Genomic DNA, 24,876 nt, shown 5'->3' with positions numbered 1-24,876 from the left:
GGCCTTAATTAATGGAATTAAGACAATATTATGTAATATATACGCCCCTAATAATGGAGATCCTGATTTTTTCCATGAGATAAATACACTGGTGGGAGATATGGAAGGTCAGGTTGTTTTGGCAGGAGACTTCAACCAAGTGATGGATGGGGTGATTGATAAGAGCAGATCTAGGGGTGGGCACATACCCAGGGATAGGGCCGCAATACATATGTTAACAGAGGATTTGAGTCAGGTGGATGCTTGGAGGTTAGTGAACCCCCGTGAGAGAGAATATACCTTCTACTCTCATTGTCATAAGTCACACTCAAGGATTGATTTCTTCCTAATATCAAACACACTAATAGACTCAGTAGTGGATTGTAAGATAGGAACGATTGCCCTTAGTGACCATGCTACAGTAGAGCTACATATAGATCTACAGACAGACAGATAGAAAGAGCAGATGGAGGCTAAACACTAGGATATTGCAGGATGAGGTATTCAGCAACACATTATCAGAGGAACTTAAATCATTCTTTGAAATTAATATTGGATCTACATCACAAATATCATCTGTTCGGGAGGCATCAAAAGCATACATTCGGGGGAAAATCATAGCCCATTGCTCTAAAATTAAAAAAGAGAATGCAATGAAAGTGACAAAATTGGAAAAGGAAATATGTGATCTGGAAAAAGAATTGGCAATTCATAATACGGAGGAGTTATATCAAATAATCTGTAATCGTAAATATCAGCTACATGAAATATTTAATAAAAAAGCAGAATATGCCTTGTCTAGACTGAAATCTATTTTTTATGAAGGAGGGGAAAAGGGTGGTAGACTGTTAGCCAGACAATTAAAACATCAGGATGTCTCTAACAATATCCCAATGATTAAAAGAGCAAATGGAGTAGTAACTTCCTCAAAGGAAATTAATAAGGTATTTGAAGAATTTTACAAAGATTTATATACGTCTATCTGCACACCTAGTGCAGAGGAAATAGAAAAGTTTTTTTCAAGCCTCCATCTGCCTAATATCTCTGAGGAGCAAAGAGCAATGCTGGATACCCCTCTAACGGAGGAGGAGATAAGAATAACCATCAAGTCTATGAAAAATGGGAAATCACCTGGGTTAGACGGCTTCCCAATTGAATATTATAAAAAATATATTGACATCCTAGCCCCGATTTTACATGAGGTTTACCTGGAAGCATTTGACAAGGGTTCTCTGCCCAACACATTTAATGATGCCTTGATCACTCTTATCCCTAAGAAAGATAGAGATGCATCACAACCAGCTAACTTCAGGCCTGTAAGTCTACTTGGGGTTGACCTTAAGATATTGACAAAGACTCTAGCATTAAGGTTGGAACGGGTGCTACCAAATATCATAAATGGTGATCAAGTAGGTTTTATCAAGCATAGATCATCAATGGATAGGGTTAGGGTTAGTTATATGCGAAGACTCATGCATCTTGTACATATAAATTGCACCAATCCTATACCGGTCGCAGCCCTATCGCTAGATGCCGAGAAGGCATTTGACCGGGTAGAATGGGGCTTCCTTATGGCAGCCCTCTCTAAATTCGAGTTTGGGCCTGGTTTCTGCCATTGGGTTAAAGTGCTCTACTCCAATCCAAGAGCTGCTGTTCTTACAAATGGGGTGATATCAAACTTTTTTGGCCTGTCAAGGGGAACGAGACAAGGCTGTTCCCTCTCACCCCTCCTATTCACTATAGTTCTAGAGCCACTGGCAATAGCAATTAGGGCAGAGGACAGAATTAAAGGTGTGCATGCAGGCGGCAGGGAACACAAGTTATTTATGTATGCAGATGACATCTTAGCAATAATAACAGAACCTGCTAACTCACTACCAGTATTACTTGTGTGCATCAACTCTTATTCAAGTCTGTTAGGATATAAGATAAACTGGCATAAATCTGAAGCCATGCCGATATCAAATACATGTCACTCTAATTGTATTACTTTTTTAATTTCAAGTTCAGGCATGAAATACCTTTGGAAGAAATAATACGCCTAAATACAGAACCACTCCTACAGAAGATAAAAACAAATCTAGAAAAGTGGGGGAAATTAAAGCTCACTCTATGGGGAAAAGTGAATGTGATAAAAATGGTTGTAGCCCCGCAATTCAATCATGTTACCTTTAGACATGCCATCAACACTGTTTAAGACTTTTGATAACATTGTAAAAACTTTTCTCTGGGATAAGAAAAAACCAAGAATCAATATTAAGAAAATGTGGTCATCTAGAGATGTAGGGGGCTTAGGCCTCCCCAATGTCAGATTATACAACCTGGCTTTTGAAATGGCCATGCTGAGTGAGCACTGGAGAGGAGCAAGCACAGGTAAAAACCGCATACAGATGGAGCAGGAGTTGGTTGCCCCATTTAATTTTGTGGACATCCTATCGCATAGATCAAGGACTGATGGGGATAACTGTTCCTCTAACCCAGTACTGGCTCATTCCCAAACAGTCTGGAGAGAAGTACACAGGATATGTAAAGTATCACACTTAAGACAATCCTATGCCTCCCCATGGCACAACCCAGAGATACGGATCGGAAGAAAGACTATTTACTGGGATCAATGGCTGAAAAAGGGGATTCATAAAATAAGTGACTTGTACTTACATGGACATTTTATGCCTTTCTCAGACCTTTTGCAAAAACTTGATTTGGAACATAAGGGAATTTTTTGGAAATATTTACAAATTAGGGACTGTATTACTAAAGGTAAATTCAATCAGGGGAAAAACCCAATCATGGAGTTTCTAGACTTGCCAAGCATAGCACACAGGACATCAGGATTCTACAAATTCTTTATTGGTCAAACGAGAGATCTGTGTAATAACTTAAAACTAGTATGGGAAAAAGACTTGCAATGTAAATTTAGTGAGGAGGAATGGTCAAAAATTTTGTCAAATACGGGTAAGGGCATACGGGAGGCCAGGGGAAAGTTTGTTCAATATACATTAATACACAGATTTTATTTCACACCCTCTAAACTACACAGAATGGGCATATTGGCCAATAATTTATGTTGGAAATGTCATACAGAAACAGGAACATTTGTACATGCACTTTGGGAATGTAACCTAATAAAACCATTTTGGGAAAGAGTCCTAGAACATATGGAGAAGGGGATGAATATGACGATACCAAAATCTCCTAGGCTATGCCTCTTAGGGGACCACTCAGAGCTACCACACGCATCTAAGTATGACCTCACTGTGATAAAGGTGGGGGCTGTAACAGCTACTAGATTGATTTTGAGGCTGTGGAAGAGTACCTCCCCCCCAGAATTTAGACAATGGTTGCAGCTAATGGCAGAGATAGTATCCTATGAAGACATGCTGGCAAGAGTTAATAATGAAAATGAGAACCTTAGGGAGTCATGGGGCTACTTCTTTGTCTATGTTATTTTGGGGATGTTGTGAGGTCAGACCTGGCAGGCCCAAACGCATTGTGAGGGTCTGCTGGGAACGTCTGGCAGAGTCTCCTGTCAGAGAGAGTTTCAACTCACACCTCCGGGAGAGCTTCAACCATGTACCGGGGGAGGCGGGGGACATTGAGTCCGAGTGGGCCATGTTTCGTGCCTCCATTGTTAAGGCGGCTGACCGGAGCTGTGGCCGCAAGGTGGTCGGTGCCTGTCGGGGCGGCAATCCCCGAACCCGCTGGTGGACACCGGCGGTGAGGGATGCCGTCAAGCTAAAGAAGGAGTCCTATAGGTCCTGTAGGACTCCGGAGGCAGCAGACAGGTACCAGCAGACCAAGCGGAGCGCAGCTAGGGCGGTCGCTGAGGCAAAAACCCGGACATGGGAGGAGTTCGGTCCATGGAAAAAGACTTCCGGACGGCTTCGAAGAGATTCTGGACCACCATCTGGCGTCTCAGGAGGGGGAAGCAGTGCGCCGTGAACACTGTGTACGGTGGGGACGGTGCGCTGCTGACCTCGACTCGGGACGTTGTGGATCGGTGGAAGAAATACTTCGAAGACCTCCTCAATCCCACCAACACGCCTTCCGGTAAGGAAGCAGGGCCGGGGGACTCGGGTGTGGGCTCTCCTATCTCTGGGGCTGAGGTTGCCGAGGTGGTTAAAAAGCTCCTCGGTGGCAGGGCCCCGGGGGTGGATGAGATCCGGCCCGAGTTCCTCAAGGCCCTGGATGCTGTGGGGCTGTCATGGTTGACACGACTCTGCAGCATCGCGTGGACATCGGGGGCAGTGCCTCTGGATTGGCAGACTGGGGTGGTGGTCCCCCTTTTTAAGAAAGGGGACCGGAGGGTGTGTTCCAATTACAGGGGAATCACACTCCTCAGCCTCCCTGGTAAGGTCTATTCGGGGGTGCTGGAGAGGAGGGTCCGTCGGGTAGTTGAACCTCGGATTCAGGAGGAGCAGTGTGGTTTTCGTCCGGGCCGTGGAACAGTGGACCAGCTCTACACCCTCTGCAGGATCTTTGAGGGTGCATGGGAGTTTGCCCAACCAGTCCACATGTGTTTTGTGGACTTGGAGAAGCCATTCGACCGTGTCCCTCGGGGGATCCTGTGGGGGGTTCTCCGGGAGTACGGGGTATCGGACCCCCTGATAAGGGCCGTCCGTTCCCTGTACGACCGGTGTCAGAGCTTGGTCCGCATCGCCGGTTGTAAGTCGGACTTGTTTCCAGTGAGGGTTGGACTCCGCCAGGGCTGCCCTTTGTCACCGATCCTGTTCATAATTTTTATGGACGGGATTTCTAGGCGCAGCCAGGGTGTGGAGGGGGTCCGGTTTGGTGACCTCAGGATTGGGTCACTGCTTTTTGCAGATGATGTGGTCCTGTTGGCTTCATCAGACCGTGACCTCCAACTCTCACTGGATCGGTTCGCAGCCGAGTGCAAAGCGGCCGGGATGAGAATCAGCACCTCCAAATCCGAGGCCATGGTCCTCAACCGGAAAAGGGTGGAGTGCACTCTTCGGGTCGGGGATGAGATTCTGCCTCAAGTGGAGGAGTTCAAGTACCTCGGGGTCTTGTTCACGAGTGAGGGAAGGATGGAACGGGAGATCCGTCGTGGTGAAGAGGGAACTGAGCCGAAAGGCGAAGCTCTCGATTTACCAGTCGATCTTCGTTCCTACCCTCACCTATGGTCATGAGCTTTGGGTAGTGACCAAAAGAACAAGATCGCGGGTACAAGCGGCCGAAATGAGCTTCCTCCGTAGGGTGGCTGGGCTCTCCCTTAGAGATAGGGTGAGAAGCTCAGCCATCCGGAGGGAGCTCGGAGTAGACCCGCTGCTCCTCCGCGTCGAGAGGAGCCAGATGAGGTGGTTCGGGCATCTAATTAGGATGCCTCCCGGACGCCTCCCTGGTGAGGTGTTCAGGGCACGTCCCACCGGTAGGAGACCCCGGGGAAGACCCAGGACACGCTGGAGAGACTATGTCTCTCGGCTGGCCTGGGAACGCCTCGGGGTCCCCCGGGAAGAGCTGGACGAAGTGGCTGGGGAGAGGGAAGTCTGGGCTTCCCTGCTTAGGCTGCTGCCCCCGCGACCCGACCCCGGATAAGCGGAAGAAGATGGATGGATGGATGGACTGTGGTGGCTAGGTCTATTTATCATTTATGTATGTGCGCATGTATATGTGATGTATGTATATTCTTTTTTCTGGCTTTTTGGTTTGATACTTGAGTTAAAAAGGGACATATCACTGTACACTACCATGCTGTCTGTTATATGCTGTTGTTTGTTATTATATGTTTTTCTATAAATGAAAATCAAATAAAGAGTTTGAATTATTAAAAAAAAGAGAATGATATACTGTATAATGGTACAATTATTATTATCATTATTAAGTTTTGGATAGGATACATTTTACTGGATACACTGATCAGGTTGGCAGTAGTGAAGATGAAGAAATACTTATTTTGTAATTATGAGAATACATAAAAATTCCACTAATGACCTCTACAGCCTTTTTTTATAAATTCAACTTACAACACAGGAACATGAAATTACCCAAATGAATGACCTGTACATTTATTTACTAACATGCTGTTCCTAAGAGCAACAGATAGCCATGTCAACAATATCCAACACTTTATCAATCAATCAATATTTATGTATAAGGTACCATATCACAACAAAAGTCATCTCAAGGCTCTTTATGCATAGGGTCTGATTTACTAAAGGTTTGCGTGTGTAAAAACGTGCAAACTTGACATTACCTGCAAAAAATGTGCAAGCTGATCTACTAACGCAGTGCATTAAAGACTGCGTAAAGTGAATTCAGACATTTTCTTCTAAACACATTAAATAGTTCATGAATGTATTTCTAAAAAAGGTGTAAAAAGCATTTCAACCATTTAGATTTGAATTGTGGGGGTAGGCTTCACAAACTGTGTTTCAAGATTTCTGTGTTCAGGATTTAGTCGGCGGGTCTGAAAATCAGCGTTATGTAATTGGCATAAACCTGCTGCTGTAGCGGTATAAATACGTTCAGCACACGTCAGCTTGACCTGGCACATTCCAGCTAAGATTCGGTTTCCTGGAATTCTACTCATAAGTGTTGGCGACCTGATCTCCTTTGGGAATATCAAACATGGTAAAAACAACTCCTTACAAGGAGCTGGTGAAATCAACATGGTAAAAACAACTCCTTACAAGGCCTGTTACGATATCCCAAACTGATACAACTATTAACCTTTCGCCTTCTCTTGTTGTTTTCACATTTCACTTATGATGCACACATATCTGCCTCTACAAGGCAATATAAAGGCCAATCCACGTTCACGCAATCCAACTAATTCAAGACAGGCTCGAGTATTCAGACTAGTTGCGTGTGCATACCATTCACATGCTGCCCATGACGTTGAACACAGATCAAATGGATTCACAATGACAAAATCCACCACAAAAGAGCCACAGCAGCAGTCTCCAGCACACACTTCTGCTGGAGACATATGAAGAATTTAAACATATGATCACAAAAAAACAAAAAAAAATCCAAGAGAAAGGCTGGCAGGAAATTGCTGATCGATTGAATGGGTCTGATCTGTCTCTGAAGGTGCGCTCTTGTTGCAGTGCCCTGTGTACTATGGCAGTTCTGTCATGTACAAGCTTCTCAATCAAGGGACACGCCTTCAGAACAGGGACGTTATATAGACTGGACACGTCTTAGTTGACTTTTTAGACATTATTTTAAATGTACTAATCAATAACAAATACCTTTAAAACAGCACTTCCTACCAGTTAAAGACATGGATTTAAATATTACATCTCTTGTCCAAATATTTTTGCATTTTTTCAATATTTATGAGGCTGTTATTCTGTCAGACCTCAATGTTCAATATTATGAACACACACACAGACACAAATACATACATATATATATAATTAAGTTGACTATATATATATGTGTTAAGCTATTATTAAGTCGACTTTATGTGAACTTTTCTTTTTAAATTATGGTGATTAATGAAGCCACATAATATGTTAAATCATCTCTTTTCTTTCAGGCTAAGCCTGACAATTAGCCTGATCCGGACCAGGTCAGTTTGCCAGAAGACCCTGAATTGGGACACAGCTACAGACTGGCTATCACAATAAGATTATTTGGAGTGATACACATGATCCAACATGCTATGCTATCCTTAGCGTCAATTTCACTCAATGTGGTTGTGTAAAATCAACCTGGGCCCTGTTCCATAAAGCAGGATTGCCAAATAAGCCAGGTTTATGTCATTAGTGTGGCTCATTTTCCAACAGATTCGGTTCCATAAAGCAAGCTCAGCATAGTTCAAGCTCAGTTATCATGGCAACTTATGCTGGCAAATTAACCTGGTCCGGACCAGCCTGAGTTGCTGCTTAGCCTGAAAGAAAAGAAGAGAATTATTTAATATATTATAATATAATCATCATCATTTAAAAAGAAAATCAGTTCAAATGAAGTCAACTTAATAATCATATTTATATAGATTGTATTGGAACTGTTTATTTACTGCTAGAACTCCCAGGCCACTAGGGGGCATAGTTCTTTTATTTAGCGTTGGTATTGCAGCCTTAGCCAATAGCAAGCAACAGGAAGTGACGTAACCGGACGTTGCTTTGTTTACATACGCCACGGTGATCTGTGACGTTTGTATTTTGGGTTTTTTTTCAGAAGTTACGTCGCATCTTGGGTAATTTGAGTGTGAGTAGTCAGCTAGATTCTGGCGAATCTAGTAAACCATCCGCGAACTTCTCACATACTCTAAATCACAACACACACAAAAAAACACACTACATACTACAAATTATGTCAGAGTTAGTACGAGTAGTAGGACAGTATGCGGTTTCGAACAGACCCTAAGAGTATGGTAGTGTCATGGCAACGGAAAAACGCTCTGTCTTACATTAAGTTGTTAAGTTTGTTATATTTGTTTGTAGCCCTTTGAGTGGAAATATAAGTAAATTAACATGTTATAGATAATTATTAAAATTTATAGTGTTAATTGTTGTGATATTTGCAGCGTTTAGCAACGATTTTTGAGTAATTTGTCGGCACGTATTACCGTTGATACAGTATAACGGTAGATTTCAGCCTTCAAGCAGCTTTAGTTTGAGTTCAATTACTATGTGTTACTTACTTACTTACCTCATCACTTACCTGATTAGTTCTGTAATATTCAGTATCATAATTTGAATCATACTTACCCATGAATACTTACATGTAGATCTATAAATAGATATTAGATTGGTCCTCCTAGCCATGATAAGCTAATTTGTACATATGACAACCTATTCTGTATTGTTTATTAATGAATGCTTTTCTATATTTTTATATGTCCATTTCAGTTTCACACTTTCTTGTAATAAATCCTGATCAACTACAACACCTGCCTGTTCCTTGGAGGATATAATGCAAGGGAGAGTTTAGCTGGCTGTGAATCTCAATACACGACAAGAGTCACATTTAGATACTGTATATACAGTATATACACTGCCTGGCCAGGAAAAAAAAGTCACCACCAAAAAAAAAGGTCACACACTCTAATATTTCGTTGGACCGCCTTTAGCTTTGATTCCGGCACGCATTCACTGTGTTAATGTTTTGATGTGTTGCATTAATTTTTCACCAAGATCTTGTATTGGTGATGGGAGAGTCGAACCACTGCGCAAAGCAATTTCCAGCACATCCCAAAGATTCTCAACGGGGTTAAGGTCTGGACTCTGTGGTGGACAAGCCATGTGTGAAAATGAAAAAAATGCTCCCTGAACCACTCTTTCACTATTTGAGCCCGATGAATCATGGCATGGTACATTGAATTCTTTATCCTATATGACTAACTAGCCAATTTTCAATTCTTGAAGTTGTAGTTATTTAAAGGAAATTAAACAACAACATAATACAAATTATTTCAAATGGTTTGAATAAACAAGGAAATAATAATAATACACCACCACTGCTGTAAACAGTCAGCTTCACGGTAGTGCAAGGAATACTCCAAACGTCCACAAGAGGTCTCTCTCGGCTGCAACTAGAGATCAACAACACATATTGTATACAGCCATCAATAGTACTGAAATATGATCGAATAGGCAATTAAGTTTCTTTATTTATATGAAACAGAACAGTTTTCATACAAAATATATAGAAATACGCAACTAGACCGGAGGGTTGAATGTCCAGAATTGAAGATTAAGAGAGAGAAAAACATCATATCAAACAAAATTCATTCATTTTAAAATGTGGAAGGCCTTTGCAGCTTTGTTGTTCTTTAGATATTTAATGGAAGTGCTGTATTGTTGGACAAACCAATGGACGGTTACTATAAATTGTATTACGATACAGTTGCCTGTTAAAAAATGTAGTCAGTAACGTAAGCCAAGTACCACAATATTAAAGTAATGTAACTTGATTACTTGCAATACTAAGTACCAGTTACGGTGGGTATATTGGTGTGTTCAAGGTTGGTATTAATTATAGACTGTATTGAAGAAATTGACGTAACATCCGTGACGTCACCCATTGGTTTGTGGCTGCTCAGAAGCCAATAGTTTTGGATCTGGGCAGCGCCATCTTGAAAATTTCAGGTGTATGCCGGGAAAAATAAAAACACGGATTCTACTTATATGGGCATGAGGCGGGGCCATGGGCGGAGCCATGAGCGGAGCGGCGGAGGTTGCTATGGTTGCGAGGGCTGGATCTCAAGGACATTGGTCAATCAACCTCTCAATCACGACATAGCCACGCCCCAATGCAATTACTTAATAATTTCAGCTACTTCAAATAAAAATGTCCTGACAGCTCTGATGGAGATCAGGGTTCAACTATAAATTCTGCTTTATTATAAACAATCCCACCATATAAACCTGAATCTGTGTAAGACTCCCCTCGAGCATCCCCCCCCCCCTAAAAATATATGTTAAATATTAAAAAATTAACAAGATCTGTGGGAAAAAAGAATAATATGATAGTAATGAAATAGAGAATAATATTTCTCAATTGCACAAATCCTTCATCAGAACAATGGAAAAACACACTTAAGTGAATCCAGTTATTACACTATTGCACTTAGAACAGCAAACACACTATTTAAAGTGCACAATCACCACCTCAAACATTGCCACAACACAACGAATACAATACTGCACAAACTATGACTGATAAGTTATCAGAACTTAGAGAACTACAAGGACATCCATAAATATACACTATATACATGTATATGCCAAAAATATATACAATCAGAAATGTAAGAAGAGCAGAAAGCAACAATAATAATATAATACAAATAAATTAAGAAAAATTAGAAACTTAATAGCACAAATCCTTCTTACACAAATGGGAAAACACACTGAAGAGAATCTAATTATTACACTATTGAACTTACATGGCACAAAGCCAACTTAAACCTGACCCTTCTGGCCTTCCTTGATACAAAATCGTCAATGTTGTCATCATATGAAATCTGCTCCCCTATTATGTGATTGATACTAAGACTAAACCAATTCACCTTGAAGGCGCTCGTTTTTTTACCTATTTTTTAGCCATTTCACACAATCCAGAAAAATAAAAATGTGCATGAACTATATAGGCCTGTATGTTCTAAAATTATTGATGAAAAGTCAAGATGTGACTGATTTTAGCCCACTAATTCCATTAGAGTATTGCTCTTTTAAGTGGATCCCCATTCCCCTCATGTTGCCCCCCCATGAGTCATGACAAAATGCCGCCCTGGGCATTTGCCCAATTTGCTCATATCAGGGACCACTACTGTCAGTGGAGAGCGGTTATGTGCACAACAAGCTGTCATAAACTCAGGCTCTCTTTTAAGTAATTTGTAAATGTCTTTGGGATTGCCACAGGGTGTAACAAACGCCCCTGCCAACCTTTAAGTTCAATTTGTGTTTAAAATGTGTGCACGTGTGCCACTGTGCGCACCTGCACACGTCACGCGGTATCATCCTCTCCTCCGACCATCGTGGATCAGCGAGTTAATTTTCCCTCTTGTTTCTGCTCTGCTCACATTTGGGACTGCTACAGTACATGGTAATCTATCGTTCTTTATTGTAAAATGTGTTGTAATTGTAATCCCGCTAAATAATCCCAATTTTACTAAATGTACCTGTAATCGGATTACATATTTTTTCTGTAGCTATAACGGTATACTATATTATACTATATTACTATATTATGTAATGCCATTACATGTATTCCGTTATTCCACAAGCCTGGATATGGGATAGGATTTATTATAGGTTTGTAGGGATGACAAGTATATTTAGGGAAATTCTTGTTAAAATGTTTCCTCATGCTAAACAATCTGTTCTTATTTGTATTATTCTTTTGGGCTTTTCTGCTTTAGCAGGCACAGTGGAGAGAGACAGGAAATAGAGGATAAAGGATGACATATGCAACAAAGGATCTGGGTCTGACCCAGCTGCTGTGGCACAGACTGACTCATGATGATACATGCTCACCATCAGGGGCATCAAACATGCAGCCCACCAAGGGTTGCAATCCAGCCCACTTGCCATCCAGTGCTCTTTTCCTTCCTTCCATCTGTCCTTCCTACCTTCCTTTTTTCCTTTCTTCGTTCCTTCCTTCCATCTGTCCTTCCTTCCTTTCTTCCTTCTGTCCTTCCTTCCATCTGCCCTTCCTTCCTTTCTTCCTTCTGTCCTTCCTTCCTTCCATCTGTCCTTCCTTCCTTTCTTCCTTCTGTCCTTCCTTCCATCTGCCCTTCCTTCCTTTCTTCCTTCCTTCCATCTGCCCTTCCTTCCTTTCTTCCTTCCTTCCGTCTGTCTGTCCATCCTTCACTATCTCTCTTTCCTACCTTTCTTCCCTCCTTCCTTTTGCCTGTCTTTCCTTCCTTCCCTCCATCTTTTTAATGGTCCGGCCCACATGAGATCAAATTGGTCTGTATGTGGCCATTTAATGAAAATTAGTTTGACACCTGTGATGGCCGAACTCGCAGCCACACAACTGAACTAAAGTTTGTATGACTCCCACGGCACTCACATTGGGTCATACCATGTCCTGCTACTTCAGTGTGTGTGTGTGGGGGGGGGGGGCTGTGTATTTAGGAGTTAGTTATGTTGATTTATTTTCTCTTTATTGAATATTTAGTCAGGTATTTTTGGGTTTGTTCATGTAATTGAGTTAACCTTTTTTTTTTGGGGGGGGGGGGGGGATTATTCTATTTATTTGTTTCATTGGTAGTGTTTTTCTGTTAGTCATCCCTCTTGTGTTATGTATGGTCTGATCAGCCAGTATATATGTTCCCCATTGTCTTCATTTGGGAGGTCAGGGGCCCGTTTCAGAAAGCAGGTTCAACAAACTCTGAGTTAAAACCTTAACTCTAGGTTGACCAACTCTGAGCTGTCAAACTCAGAGTTTTCGGTTTCAGAACAGGTGATAACACTTAGTTCAATCAACTCTGAGTCAAGGTAACCCCGAGTGAAGCCCGTGCATGAGGATATAAAAAGCCCTCATCAATGGCACACAGATAACATGATTGACCATGGCAACAAGTGAGAAAAAGCCTCGATCCTCCTACTTCTCCCCGGTGGAGCTGGAAATATTAATGACCGCATATGCAGAAAGTAAGCATATATTTCTAAAAAAAAGCAATACTGTGGCAGCAGCAAAAGAGCGAGAGCTCGCATGGCAGAAAATTACTGACCAAGTCAATGCGTGAGTATTAATTGGAGAAAAAAAAAATGTTCCACTTTTTCAACAATTATATTCCATATGTGTGTTTGTGCGCACAGGTGCAACCCAACAGGCACCAAACGGACTTGGCAGCAACCAAAGATGAAATATAAAAATGTAGTTCAAACAGGTAAGGTATAATAAGTACAACCAATTGTGATGTTGTTTAGCCTGCCCTCATTAAACGGCATTCAGTGGCTACATTCTACATGTGATAGATATATTTTCATTCATTAGGGAAACACTGCCAGTAATTAATATTGTCTATATGAAAGCAACTGTTGCACCCTTAAAAAGACAGGACTCCATCTTCCGTTTAGGCAACTTTATTTTCCCGGTTCTGCATTATTTTTTTATAAGAGTTTTTCAAAAGACTGCAGCCGCAGCTCATACAGCAATATCTTATCTGTACCAAAAACCAAACTCAAACTGCATGACTGTCTCACAACTACGTGCCGACTCATAACATATATTGTCGTAAAACTGTCATATTACACTCAATGAAATAAAGCATAATAAGCACCAAAATATCTGGATAATGGATAAACCAAACGAAATAAAAATACATTTTCTTGTAACTGCTTCACCTGTTATACCTCTGAAGTTTATAATTTCCCAGATATTTCTAGATCGCAACACCTCTCCTAAATGCCTTTTATACATACAGTAGCCTACAAGTCTCCAAATTTGTGTTTTCTGGATATATTTAAATTTGACCTCCATTATAGCCAACAGAAAAAAGGCAGAGGCCTGCAAAACAGGTGGCGGTCCACCACCACCACCTCTCTCAGAGGCTGAAGAGATGGCCCTCAGTCAGAACACTGGGCGACCCATTGCTGAGGGCATCTCTGGGGGGAGCTCATCGGACCCAGCCACGCCCCAGGACACAGGGGCCTACATAAGAGGTAAGTTATTCAAATGAAAGGCATGTACATTAATCCTTTTTCTAGTGTTCTCTCATTAATGGCCACTCATTCATCTTAGACACAACTTGGCACCCTTTTTCTTGTAGCAGTAGGCTACAGTTCTTTGTAATTGGCTGCTGTTGCTTTCAGATATCAACCTATTTTAAGGTGACTCAGAGTTTGAAAAATTGTAATAGGACCTGCACACTATTGTAAGAAAAAAAAAAAAAAAAATTAGGTGGGGCACTTGTCTGGGTAATCAACCATCTAATCTTCATCTTCTACCAGTTACTGATGGAGTAATCTGCCTCGTGGAGCCTTCTGCCATAACAGACCTCCATGCTGTTGTAAGTATTCAATATTCCACAGATTTGGCATAATGGGTAGAATATAATATACACATTCTGTTTCATTACAGGAGGATGATGAAGACACCTTATCAGCTGCCACAGAGAGGGAAGATGCAGAGAGGCCTGTTGAAGTTCACACTTTTTTTCTTTTTAAAAATAAAACAACTTTGGTTTCAGTTTGTTCCACAATACAACTTGCAACTTCTTTCTCTAACAGAGCAATGCTGGAAATTACAATGAGGAAGAAGGTCCATCAACCTCTACAGCACAGTTTACCTCAGTAAGATGTTGTTCAGCATTGACCCACAACTTACAATGACATGGCACTGTGAAATTCTACATCATTTATGTTCCTATAGCTCCCTGTGAAAGAAATCTACAAGGTATATTTACAATCACAAATCAACAAATCACAACTAGAGATGGAACATATAAGGCTGCAGATCACCAAGACAAATGGAAATGCAACTGGTGGACCATCAGTTAAAGGTGGGTGATGTGCCCACATGATTTTTAATTGTTTCAACAAAAAAGGATTAACAACATTGAACATTTGTCCTTCCAGGAAATAAAGAAGACCTCATAAAATGAGAGGCATATTGTCATTCTTTGGGTCAATTAGAAATGATTAATGCATACCATGTCTCGGACTGCTCTTCCATCTCGTGCATCGGGGGGGGGGGGGGGGGGGGGGGTCAGGATTATTGTCTATATCATTAGGGGGGAGAGTAGGACATTGTTCTCTCCTAATGGTGGCAATGTTGTGGAGAACCAAACATGCTACTATAATGTCACAAGCTCTTTCTGGGGTGACCCTGAGCCTACGAAGGCACTGGAACCGGCCCTTGAGCATCCCAATGCTCATCTCCACTCTGGCTCGTGTCCTGCAGTGAGCCAAGTTGTAGTGTTGCTGTGGGCCAGGCTCAGGGTCAGGGTAAGGGGTCAGCAGATAGCGCTGGCAGGGGTACCCTCTGTCTCCAAGTAGGTAACCATCGAACTCTCCTATGATAATACAAGATACAGTTTAATGTTTCAGTTGCAATAGGAGGAAACAAAATATTGATAATAGAATATAGCTATATAAACTCACCACGGGCAAATCTGGCAGTCAGTGTACTCACGAAACACTTGTGAGTCATGCACAGACCCAGGCCACTTCGCTTCCACATTATTTATCATGTGGGCTGCATCACATATGATCTTCACAGTGGAGAACAGTAATTAGCTGTAAAGTATATTTAATTTGGAATATTAAAGGCTATTTAGGCCTATCTGTACATTAATGCTGTGGACAGATCTCCGATTCACATAATCTCCTTCATTCATTGAAGGAGCTATGATCGGAATTTGAGTGCCATCAATGCAGCCAATCACACCTGAGGCCTGTACTACGAAGCTGGATTCACCTATCCAGGATATCTCTCCGTTACCTGGGTTGATTTATCCAGATATTCGCAGTCTAGGATAAACGGTACTACGAAGCTGGATATCAACTCGGTAAATCAACCCAGGGTTTTCCAATCTGGATCTCTGCGCGCTCACATAAAGGGGAGGTGTTTGCAGCGTCTGACCAATCACAAACATGGAGAAACCCTGCAGAGCAGACTACTTTACCATGGAGGAGCAGACAATTATTATTCAAAAATATGAAGAATTCAATCACATCATCCAGGCCAAAAGCAACACTGATGATGCAGCAGCAAAAACCAGGAAGGAATGCTGGCAGAAAATTGCCGACTCTGTTAATGTGTAAATTCATGAGATCATACAATATTAATTTATCAGACAATATAAACGGACACTCTGATCACACAATGTCACTTTATTACGGCACAGACGTTTGGGGCAGAGCGCTTCCTCAGTGCCCTTCCTCTCATAAGAGACATTAAGTTAGTTTAATATTCAACATTCAAAATACAAACCTATAATGCGCTTCAACCACTTGAGTGAATGATTTCAAACCAACTGTATAACATACAGACTAATATCCCTCATGTGCCTCAAGGCTTATTTTACAAATATATATTTTCGTCAATTTTTTACAATTAGGCCTACAATAAATAAATACAGTTATTATGCTCCCTGACACTTTGATCTCAGGATGTCAAACCTACATAATAATATCCCCCACGTGCCTCAATGATTATTTTTTAAATATATATTTTGGCCAATTAAAAAATTGCATCTATCACTAAAAACTCTTTCTCTCCTAAGCGCTCCTCTCGCGATCCGCGCACCAATGTTGACAGGATCTTTTAAGAATGGGCAGGTCATTTTCTAAGAGAACTGATTGGTCAGGAGGTGGTGCTTTTGTACTCATTGATCTCTTATCCAGAACATAACCTGCTCCGGAGCAGGTTAGCCGTTCAGCATAAGTTACCATGGTGATTTACCCCGGTAAGAAGTGAACCAGCTTCGTAGTACGGAAAACCCAGGGTTAACCCTGAAGTTATCTCGATAAGAGAAAATCCAGCTTCGTAGTACAGGCCTCTGGAAACCCTAAAATATATCAAATTGACTGATTAGTGCTTCAAGCTTCATGACATAAATTAATTACTGCTTAGACTGATACCTGCAATTCTGTGGAACTCTTCTTTGAGAAGTCTGGTAGGTCTGTGACCTGGAAAAACTATGAACACGTACAGTAGCTGTTTCAATGCCAGTGTCACATTTCGGACAGCCCGACAGACAGTTGCCTTGGAAACATGCTCTGCATCACCGATGTTGTATAAAAAACTGCCGTTGGCAAAAAAATGAAGTGCAATGCAAAGAATTTGCTCAGAACTGAGAGTGTATCCACGATGTCATGTGAACGATGTGAGGGCTGAGAATGTTGTTTAAATAAATAATTGATGTTGCAGAGAAACAGAAACGCTCAAAAAGGTACTCATCAGGAAATGATTAACACGTCTAATCGGGGTCTAATAATCCTCTCCCGACGGAGATTTCGGTGGAGTATCTGCGCCTTGACGTCAACTGGCTCTTCTGGAAAGGGACACGCCATGTCTGCCACTGCCTTCAGCCTGCAGGCTTCAACTTAAGAGCAGGAGAAACTCAGGGTTAGTTGAAGAAAACCTGCTAGCGAGCAGGTTAGGTTCACGGCGTATGTTGCCAGAGTAACTGACTCAGAGTTAAGCTGAACTGGCTTTGTGAAACCGAAAAACCAGAGTTTCCCTCATCTCAGGGTTAACTAACTCAGAGTTTTCACTAAACCTGCTTTCTGAAACGGGCCCCAGGTCTGTTAGTGTTAAGTTGACTTTATTTGCGTTCTATTTATTTTGACCTCTTATATGGGCCCAAAACTTTAGTTATTTTGTTGTTGTATCATTTTGCAGTTTTTTGGTAAAATAAAAAATCCTCTTTCTTTAAAAAACACCTCAGTATCCTTTGTCAGCCAGCTCGGTCCCTTACATATGGTGGCAGTGGTGGGATCAGAACTTTTTTGATAACTTTTCATCTCCAATGTCTCAAGATGTTTCTGAGTGAATTTGAAGTTGGTCGGATTAAATCCCTAGGAGGAGTTCGTTAAAGTACGAGGTGTGGAAAACACCAAAATCGCACATATTTTTCAAAATGGAGTGACATCATGTGTCCAAGAGAGTTTTTTGTGCGTTTTTACAAGATACATATGTGTACCGAATTTCATTTGTCTATGTCAATCTGACTTGAGGGGCTCAATTTTTTTTCAATTTTCAAGGGGGCGCTATTGTATCCAGTAGGTGGCGCTGTGTATTTGACACAGTATTGATGCATAGATGTGTTCAGGGCGGGACCCTCTGCATGATCAATTTGGTGTAGACAGGACAATGTCTGTAGGACTTCCTGCCTCATGGCGAAGCATTGAAATTGTCCGCACAGCTACGCCCAACAGGAATAAGTCATAAAAAAGATTTTGATAACTGGTGTTATGTCTTGGCTGAGTCAATTTCAGGTGTAAATACTTAAGATGACGGGAGTAATTAGTGAAAGAATGAAGCAAGTGACTTCCTATGCCAGTAGGTGGCGCTATGACTGTCACTAAATATCAGACTGTACATGTGTTCAGACCAGGATGCTGAACAAGCATATGAAATTGGGAAAAGCTCAGACAATGTGGAGTCGAGTTATGAGGGTTTGAAATTTCATGGCGAGACATCGACATTCGCTGCGTCACCACGGCAACCAGGAATGACGGGCGAAAAAGCTTTTGATAACTTTTCATCTCCAATGTCTCAAAATGACTATGTGTGAATTTGAAGTGGATGGTGAAGGTTATTGAGTCTATAACACATACACACACACAGAGACACACTCAGAGACACACACACAGAGACACATACACAGACGTTGTTGAAGTTCATATAGAAACTCCCATTTAATATACACGGGTTTTAACATAACTAGTATTGGTGTAATAAAAAGAAGACTATGATCACACATAGCAGAGGGATGATGTTGCAGTAGCTTGTTAAGCGATAGATAGAATAAATCAGAAATAATGAGTGGGGAGGAAACAAGACACAGCTGCAAGAAGGCTAAAGTAGTAAACAGGTATCCGTATAAGGTAACAAAAGATGGACGGGGAGGGGAGGACAAGAGAGTGCATGAGACACAGACACTTACCAACACTTAGATCTCTCTCTGGGCTTGGGGTTGAATAGATGTACTCTATGTAAGAGTGATCTCCGCTCTTTGCAAACAGTGTAATAAAGGGTGTTTAACCAACTCTCGTCTTCTGAGTGCTCTCTTCTGCATCAACCAACTCGGGGAAGCAACAATAAAGTTCTTTTTCAACACTGGGATGAAATCTCTAGGACTAGTTCGTTAAAATATGTGGCCTGGAAATGATCAAAAAACTCAACACAATTGAGCATGTTTCCCAAGATGGCCGACTTCCTGTTGGACTTGGGGTATGGTTCCAAATGGCGTTTTTGTGCGCCTGGAGATGATACATAAACCTACCGAATTTCATTCTTTTATGTCAATCGGGAAGGCTGAGGTTCAATTTTGAAATATTCAAGGGGGCGCTATTGAGCCGTTTAGTCACACCCATCCCATTGAAGTATATAGGATGTTAAATGAACCCACTCCAGACATGTGTGTTGAGTTTCGTTACCGTGGAGGCATCCTTTGCCCCTGAAAACTGTAATCGTATTTCATGGCGTTGAATGTGTTGTCATGGCAACGGTATTGTATGAGTATGTCATGAGCTGCAGAATGTAGCATTATGTCTCAGCTGAGTCAATTTCAGATATAAATACATAAGATTATGGGAGTAATTAGTGAAAGAATGAAACAAGTGACTTCCTGTTGCCAGTAGGGGGCGCTATGACAGTCACTAAATATGAGACTGTACATGTGTTCAGACCAGGACGCTGAACAAGCATCTGAAATTTGGAAAAGCTGAGACCATGTGGAGTCAAGTTATGAGGGTTTGAAATTTCATGGTGAGACATCGAAATTCGCTGCGTCACCACGGCAACCAGGAATGACGGGCGAAAAAGCTTTTGATAACTTTTCATCTCCAATGTCTCAAAATGACTATGTGTGAATTTGAAGTGGATGGGATGAAATCTCTAGGACTAGTTTGTTCAAATATGATGCCACAATCGGCATTAAAATCAATAATTTGATTCAAAATGGCCGACTTCCTGTTGGTGTTAGGGTATGTGTCCAAGAGACTTTTTGGTGCGTCTTGACATGATGAACATGTGTACCGAATTTCGTTACTCTATGTCAATCTGTGGCGAGGGGCTCGATTTTATTGATTTTGTAGGGGGCGCTAGAGAGCCATTTTGCTACGGCCATTTATGCAAACCATAAAATATCAAATTTTTCGCCAGGTCTGGCTTGCATGCACACTTTGGTGACTTTTGGGGCACGTTTAGGGGGTCAAAAAGGCAGTTACTTTGTCAGAAGAAAAATAAAGAGGATAATCAAGGCAAAAACAATAGGGCTTCGCGCTGGTCAGCGCTCGGGCCCTAAAAATACAGAGAAGAATAATCATGGCAAAAACAATAGGGCTTTGCGCAGGTCAGCGCTCTGGCCCTAATAATCATGGCAAAAACAATAGGGCTCGCGCTGGTCAGCGCTCGGGCCCTAATAATCCGGACAGATACAATAGGGCTTCGCGCTGGTCAGCGCTCTGGCCCGAATAATCTTGGCAAAAACAATAGGGCTTCGCGCTGGTCAGCGCTCGGGCCCTAATAATCATGGCAAAAACAATAGGGCTTCGCACTGGTCAGCGCTCGGGCCCTAATAATCTTGGCAAAAACAATAGGGCTTCGCGCTGGTCAGCGCTCGGGCCCTAAATACAGCAATAAAATTAAAAAGAAAAAAAAGGACCCTAAAGTGCAATTATAGTGCAGCACTGTACAGTCTGACTGCAGTTGGAATGACGGACCTGCGGAAGCGCTCCTTCTTACACTTGGGGTGCAGTAGCCTGTCGCTGAAGGAGATGCATAAAGCTTTCACAGTCAGATGCAGAGGGTGAGAGGTGTTGTCCATGATGGAGGACAGTTTGGCCAAAACCCTCCTCTCTCCCACCACCTCTATAGGGTCCAGAGGGCAGCCACAGACTGAGCTAGCTCTTTTAATCAGTCTGTTGAGTCTGTTCTTGTCCTACTCAGAACATCCCCCTATCAACACAATTACTTATATCAGTTACCTAAAGAAAACTCCATTATCACAGCTATTACAGCGATCACAGATAAATGGATATTTGAAGAACTGTCATTGTACTTTCTACTTTTATAAACACAAATGTTGGTATGAGAATGTTTATTTAATGTGAGAAAGTGTTACATTGATGTTATGCTTACATTATGGTGATAATCAATTATCTATAATTGGAATAAGTAGAATAACAATGTGTTATGCTTGATCATATTAATCCTCTTTCAGGTTTTAATGAATAGCAGTTTGATGAATCAATCTGATGTCATATCAATGCCAGAATAATACATCCTGTGTTCTGTGTTAATAGGTTATAGTATGCATTTTATAATCAGGATTAAATACTGAAGGAATCATGATGATGAAAAGTTTTATATCCTGAAAGTAGCTGTGATGAATCTGATTGGCTGACACATAAGCCCTCCCCAGGAGAAAATCCCCATCTGAAACTGGCTTTGCTTGGCATTGCTTGGCTTTGCTTCAGGTTTTGCTCCGCTCATCTTCTCTTTTTCTTCATCACACATTCTTACTTTAGTCCCCTTATCTTATTCTTTTAATTTTTATTTATTCTTTATCATAGTTTTCTTAAGTTTTTGTAATCTTGTAATTTTTGTCAGCAAACGTACAGAGAAAAGGCCTTTAAAGTAAACACATCAGTACGTTTTGCATTCAACCTGTTTTTGACATTTCTGAAGATTTTGATGTGTGGTCAACGCTGAAATCTCTCCAGAAAGTTATTAAACTGGTTAAATTAGACTTTTTCCTCTATCTGTCATCAATCTAAGATGGCTTTACGGCTGATAAACATCTGTCAACCCTACGACTCTTCATAATTGAGAGGGACAAAGTCTGCTATCAGACAACCACTGGAGCTAGGCAGTCTGACAGAAGACCAGCCAACCTGGATCATCTTCACAGCAACCCGACCGGACCTGCGACGCTCTCTGAGATCTTGCACTTGGCGTGCGTACGCGTGGCTCTGTAGGACGGACAGCTGAGGCCCTCCGACCAGATAAAAGTAGGATCTAAATATTCCCTTAATCAAGGGTTGATGTCAGATCAAGTAATTCAAATTTTCTTTAAAGGTAAAACTCAGTAAAACTTGTAAGTTTTCTTAGTTTCCACATGATTGCATATCCTTCATTTAAATTCATCATTTACCATCATCTTTCATTCAATATCGAGTAACAATCTCTTAAATTCATATTGTATTGCAGACTCATCATTACCTTTATTTATACATCATTTATTAGTAGTGTGTAGTTAATAAAATCCATAAAACTCAATCAATTGTTTGTGTCTATTCTTTGAAGTGATACAGGGGATCTATTGAACTGTTGAGCCTCGAATTCAGAAATTTGAATGATTCAGAAATTTGAATGATTCAGAAATTTGACTGATGTATTGATTTATTAATTGGTTAATCAATTCACTAATTAAGAAAAGTACAATCTTGCCTTTGAAAGACGAAGGTGGTGCCCCTGTTAACGAGAGCTTATAACTTTAAACATTCAAAATTGCTACAAGGACAATGACCCATAACAGACATTAAAAAACCACTGATTAAAGACAAAGCATTAAAGAGTTCTGAAATGGCCAACAATGAGTCCAGATATGACACCCAGAGAACACCTGTGCAGAGATCTCAAAACAGCAGCTGGGAGAAGGCATCCTTCAAATCTGAAAGACCTGGAGCAAAAGAAGAGTGCTTCAAAATTCCAGTAGAGAGGTGTAAGAAACTTGTTCATGGTTACAGGAAGCAACTGATTTCAGTTATTTTTTCCACAGGGTGTGCTACCAAACATAAAGCTGAGAGTGCCAAATATTTGTCCAGTTAATTGTTTGAGTTCTATGTGGAATTGTATCAAGTTTGACTTTTTTTCTCTGTTTTTTTGTGTTGAACCAATGCAAACAAACAAAATAAACGTGAATGTGCAGTTGTTTGTCAAACAGGTATAACATAATATATAATATAACAGGCTGCAGAGAGAAAACACTGCTGCTCTGTCAATGGTAACTGCACACCTTTAATAGTATCATGCCAGTGCACGTGTGCAGATAAACTCAGCTAACTGACAGCTGATGCAGCTGTGATCAGCTGCTGCTATCATCAGAAAAAGACAACGCTTCACGTGACGCTTCTGAGGAAATTACGTCTCATTTCTGTACAATCATATCTCCTTGTCTCCTCTCATTTGAAGTTTCCTTGCGTCTCTTCATGTATTCACGGTGAGCAGGACTAAGACACAAGGAAAAGACATACTGTAAGTGAGGGAAACGTGGATGCAATTTAAGAGAACTGAGAAGTACTCATGGAGCCATAACCTCTGTCATCTCAAGTCAGCCACTTTGTAGTTGGCCATTTTTGATTTACTTTGCAGGCATTGTATTTTAACAAACTCCTCCTAGACATTTGAGTCAGTTGACTTCAAATTCAGACTGTGTCATCCTAAGACCTTTGCAATGACAAATTACCCAAATTTCATTGAACACTGTTGCTGTGGCGACACAACAAATTTTGACATTTTTCCATGAACTAGGAAGTTGTAACAGACTAGGTAGGTAGGTAATTTCATATCCTGATAACAATATCTATCTCGATATAGCACATTTTAATTAATTCAATAAATAGTTGGTCTGTGTCCTCCCCAACACCCACCCATCGTTTGAACAGATTAAATTAAAATGTTCTTCTTGGCTTTTTACTCTGGTCGCTTTTATTGAATTACAGGAACATAAATAGTGTCATTGCCTCAAGTTCTTCACATGGTTCACTGTCTCTGAGGAGCCCTGCAGGGTTAAGTGGAGATGTATGGAGGACCACAAGGGTCAGAGAAAGAGGAAAAAAACATTTAATTAATTAATAACTAATTGTACAATTAAAATGAGAGAATTTACAAAAATTTACAAAAACAATAAAAACATTATTTAGAAAATAATTAATTCACAAATAAATAATTGAATTTCAAAATGCAGTTTTAAAAACAGAAATATTAACTGAATTTGCAAACTGGATTATATAACTTTTAGTCAAGAATATAAGAGGTAAACTCCGTTTTGTATTTGTATTTTCATTTGCCTTTCCGTATGATAGGCCTAATAGGTATTTTCCTCGAGAGATGATTTTATTTGGGTTTAATATTTGCCAATCGAGTTGCCTACTCTTGCTAGATTCTGACTAGTATTTTGTAAGCCGATTTTTAAACTTGGATGAAAATAAATAAAATCATCTCTCGAGGAAAATACCTATTAGGCCTATCATTGTAAGATAACGGTCATCAATGGCATGATGTCCATCGCCCGTTTCCTTCGCGCAGGCGCAGACTGCATTTCCGGATTCGACATGAAATATAAATAGGCTGGTCTAGTCGGACGACGGTAGAACATACGAAACCAATGATTCCCATATGCCCAGTAGTATCCTTCACCTATGGTAAGTGCAGTTTCACATATGGAGAGTATTAAACATTTTACTACAAAGGCGCAAGTAACCTTCTAAGCAAAGAAGCAATGTTATCATAGTAATGTCAATGGGTATTCGTTGGAGCGCTCATTTGAGCCTGCTGCTAACAGTTAGCTTAGTGTTGTCATGTCCTGTCCTCTGCAGTGCCCAGCCGGCTTGGTGAAGATGCCAAAATGGCTACCGGCAATTACTTCGGTTTTACCCATGGCGCTGCTGCCCAGTACAGGTAAGGCGACCTTCAGTTTTCGGCTTCTCAACCTGCTGCTTAGTATTTTTCTGCCCAAACATTACCCACGTTTGTATATTGTGTATGTCACACGCATGTACAGGGTGGATGTTTCTA

General features: G+C 41.0%; 1 protein-coding gene and 1 pseudogene across 2 annotated transcripts in view; one reads left to right on the top strand and one right to left on the bottom strand.

Moving 5' to 3' along the window:
- Positions 1-14,769: 14,769 nt before the first annotated feature.
- Positions 14,770-20,902, bottom strand: LOC128364998 (putative nuclease HARBI1; annotated as a pseudogene).
- A 3,523-nt stretch (positions 20,903-24,425) lies between these two features.
- The window catches only part of zfr (zinc finger RNA binding protein), a 54,880-nt gene continuing 54,429 nt past the window's right edge, over positions 24,426-24,876 (top strand). For both annotated transcript variants that reach the window (XR_008321804.1, XM_053326040.1), the window contains exons 1-2: positions 24,426-24,503; positions 24,678-24,759. Coding sequence is in view for 1 of the 2 variants with exons in the window: in XM_053326040.1 (XP_053182015.1) it covers positions 24,467-24,503; positions 24,678-24,759 (119 nt within the window). In the remaining variant the exon portion in view is untranslated. The remainder of the gene's footprint in view (positions 24,504-24,677; positions 24,760-24,876) is intronic.

Source organism: Scomber japonicus, chromosome 9 (genome assembly GCF_027409825.1).
Source record: "Scomber japonicus isolate fScoJap1 chromosome 9, fScoJap1.pri, whole genome shotgun sequence".
Lineage (NCBI taxonomy): Eukaryota > Metazoa > Chordata > Actinopteri > Scombriformes > Scombridae > Scomber > Scomber japonicus.
This window is presented reverse-complemented; position numbering and strand designations above follow the sequence as displayed.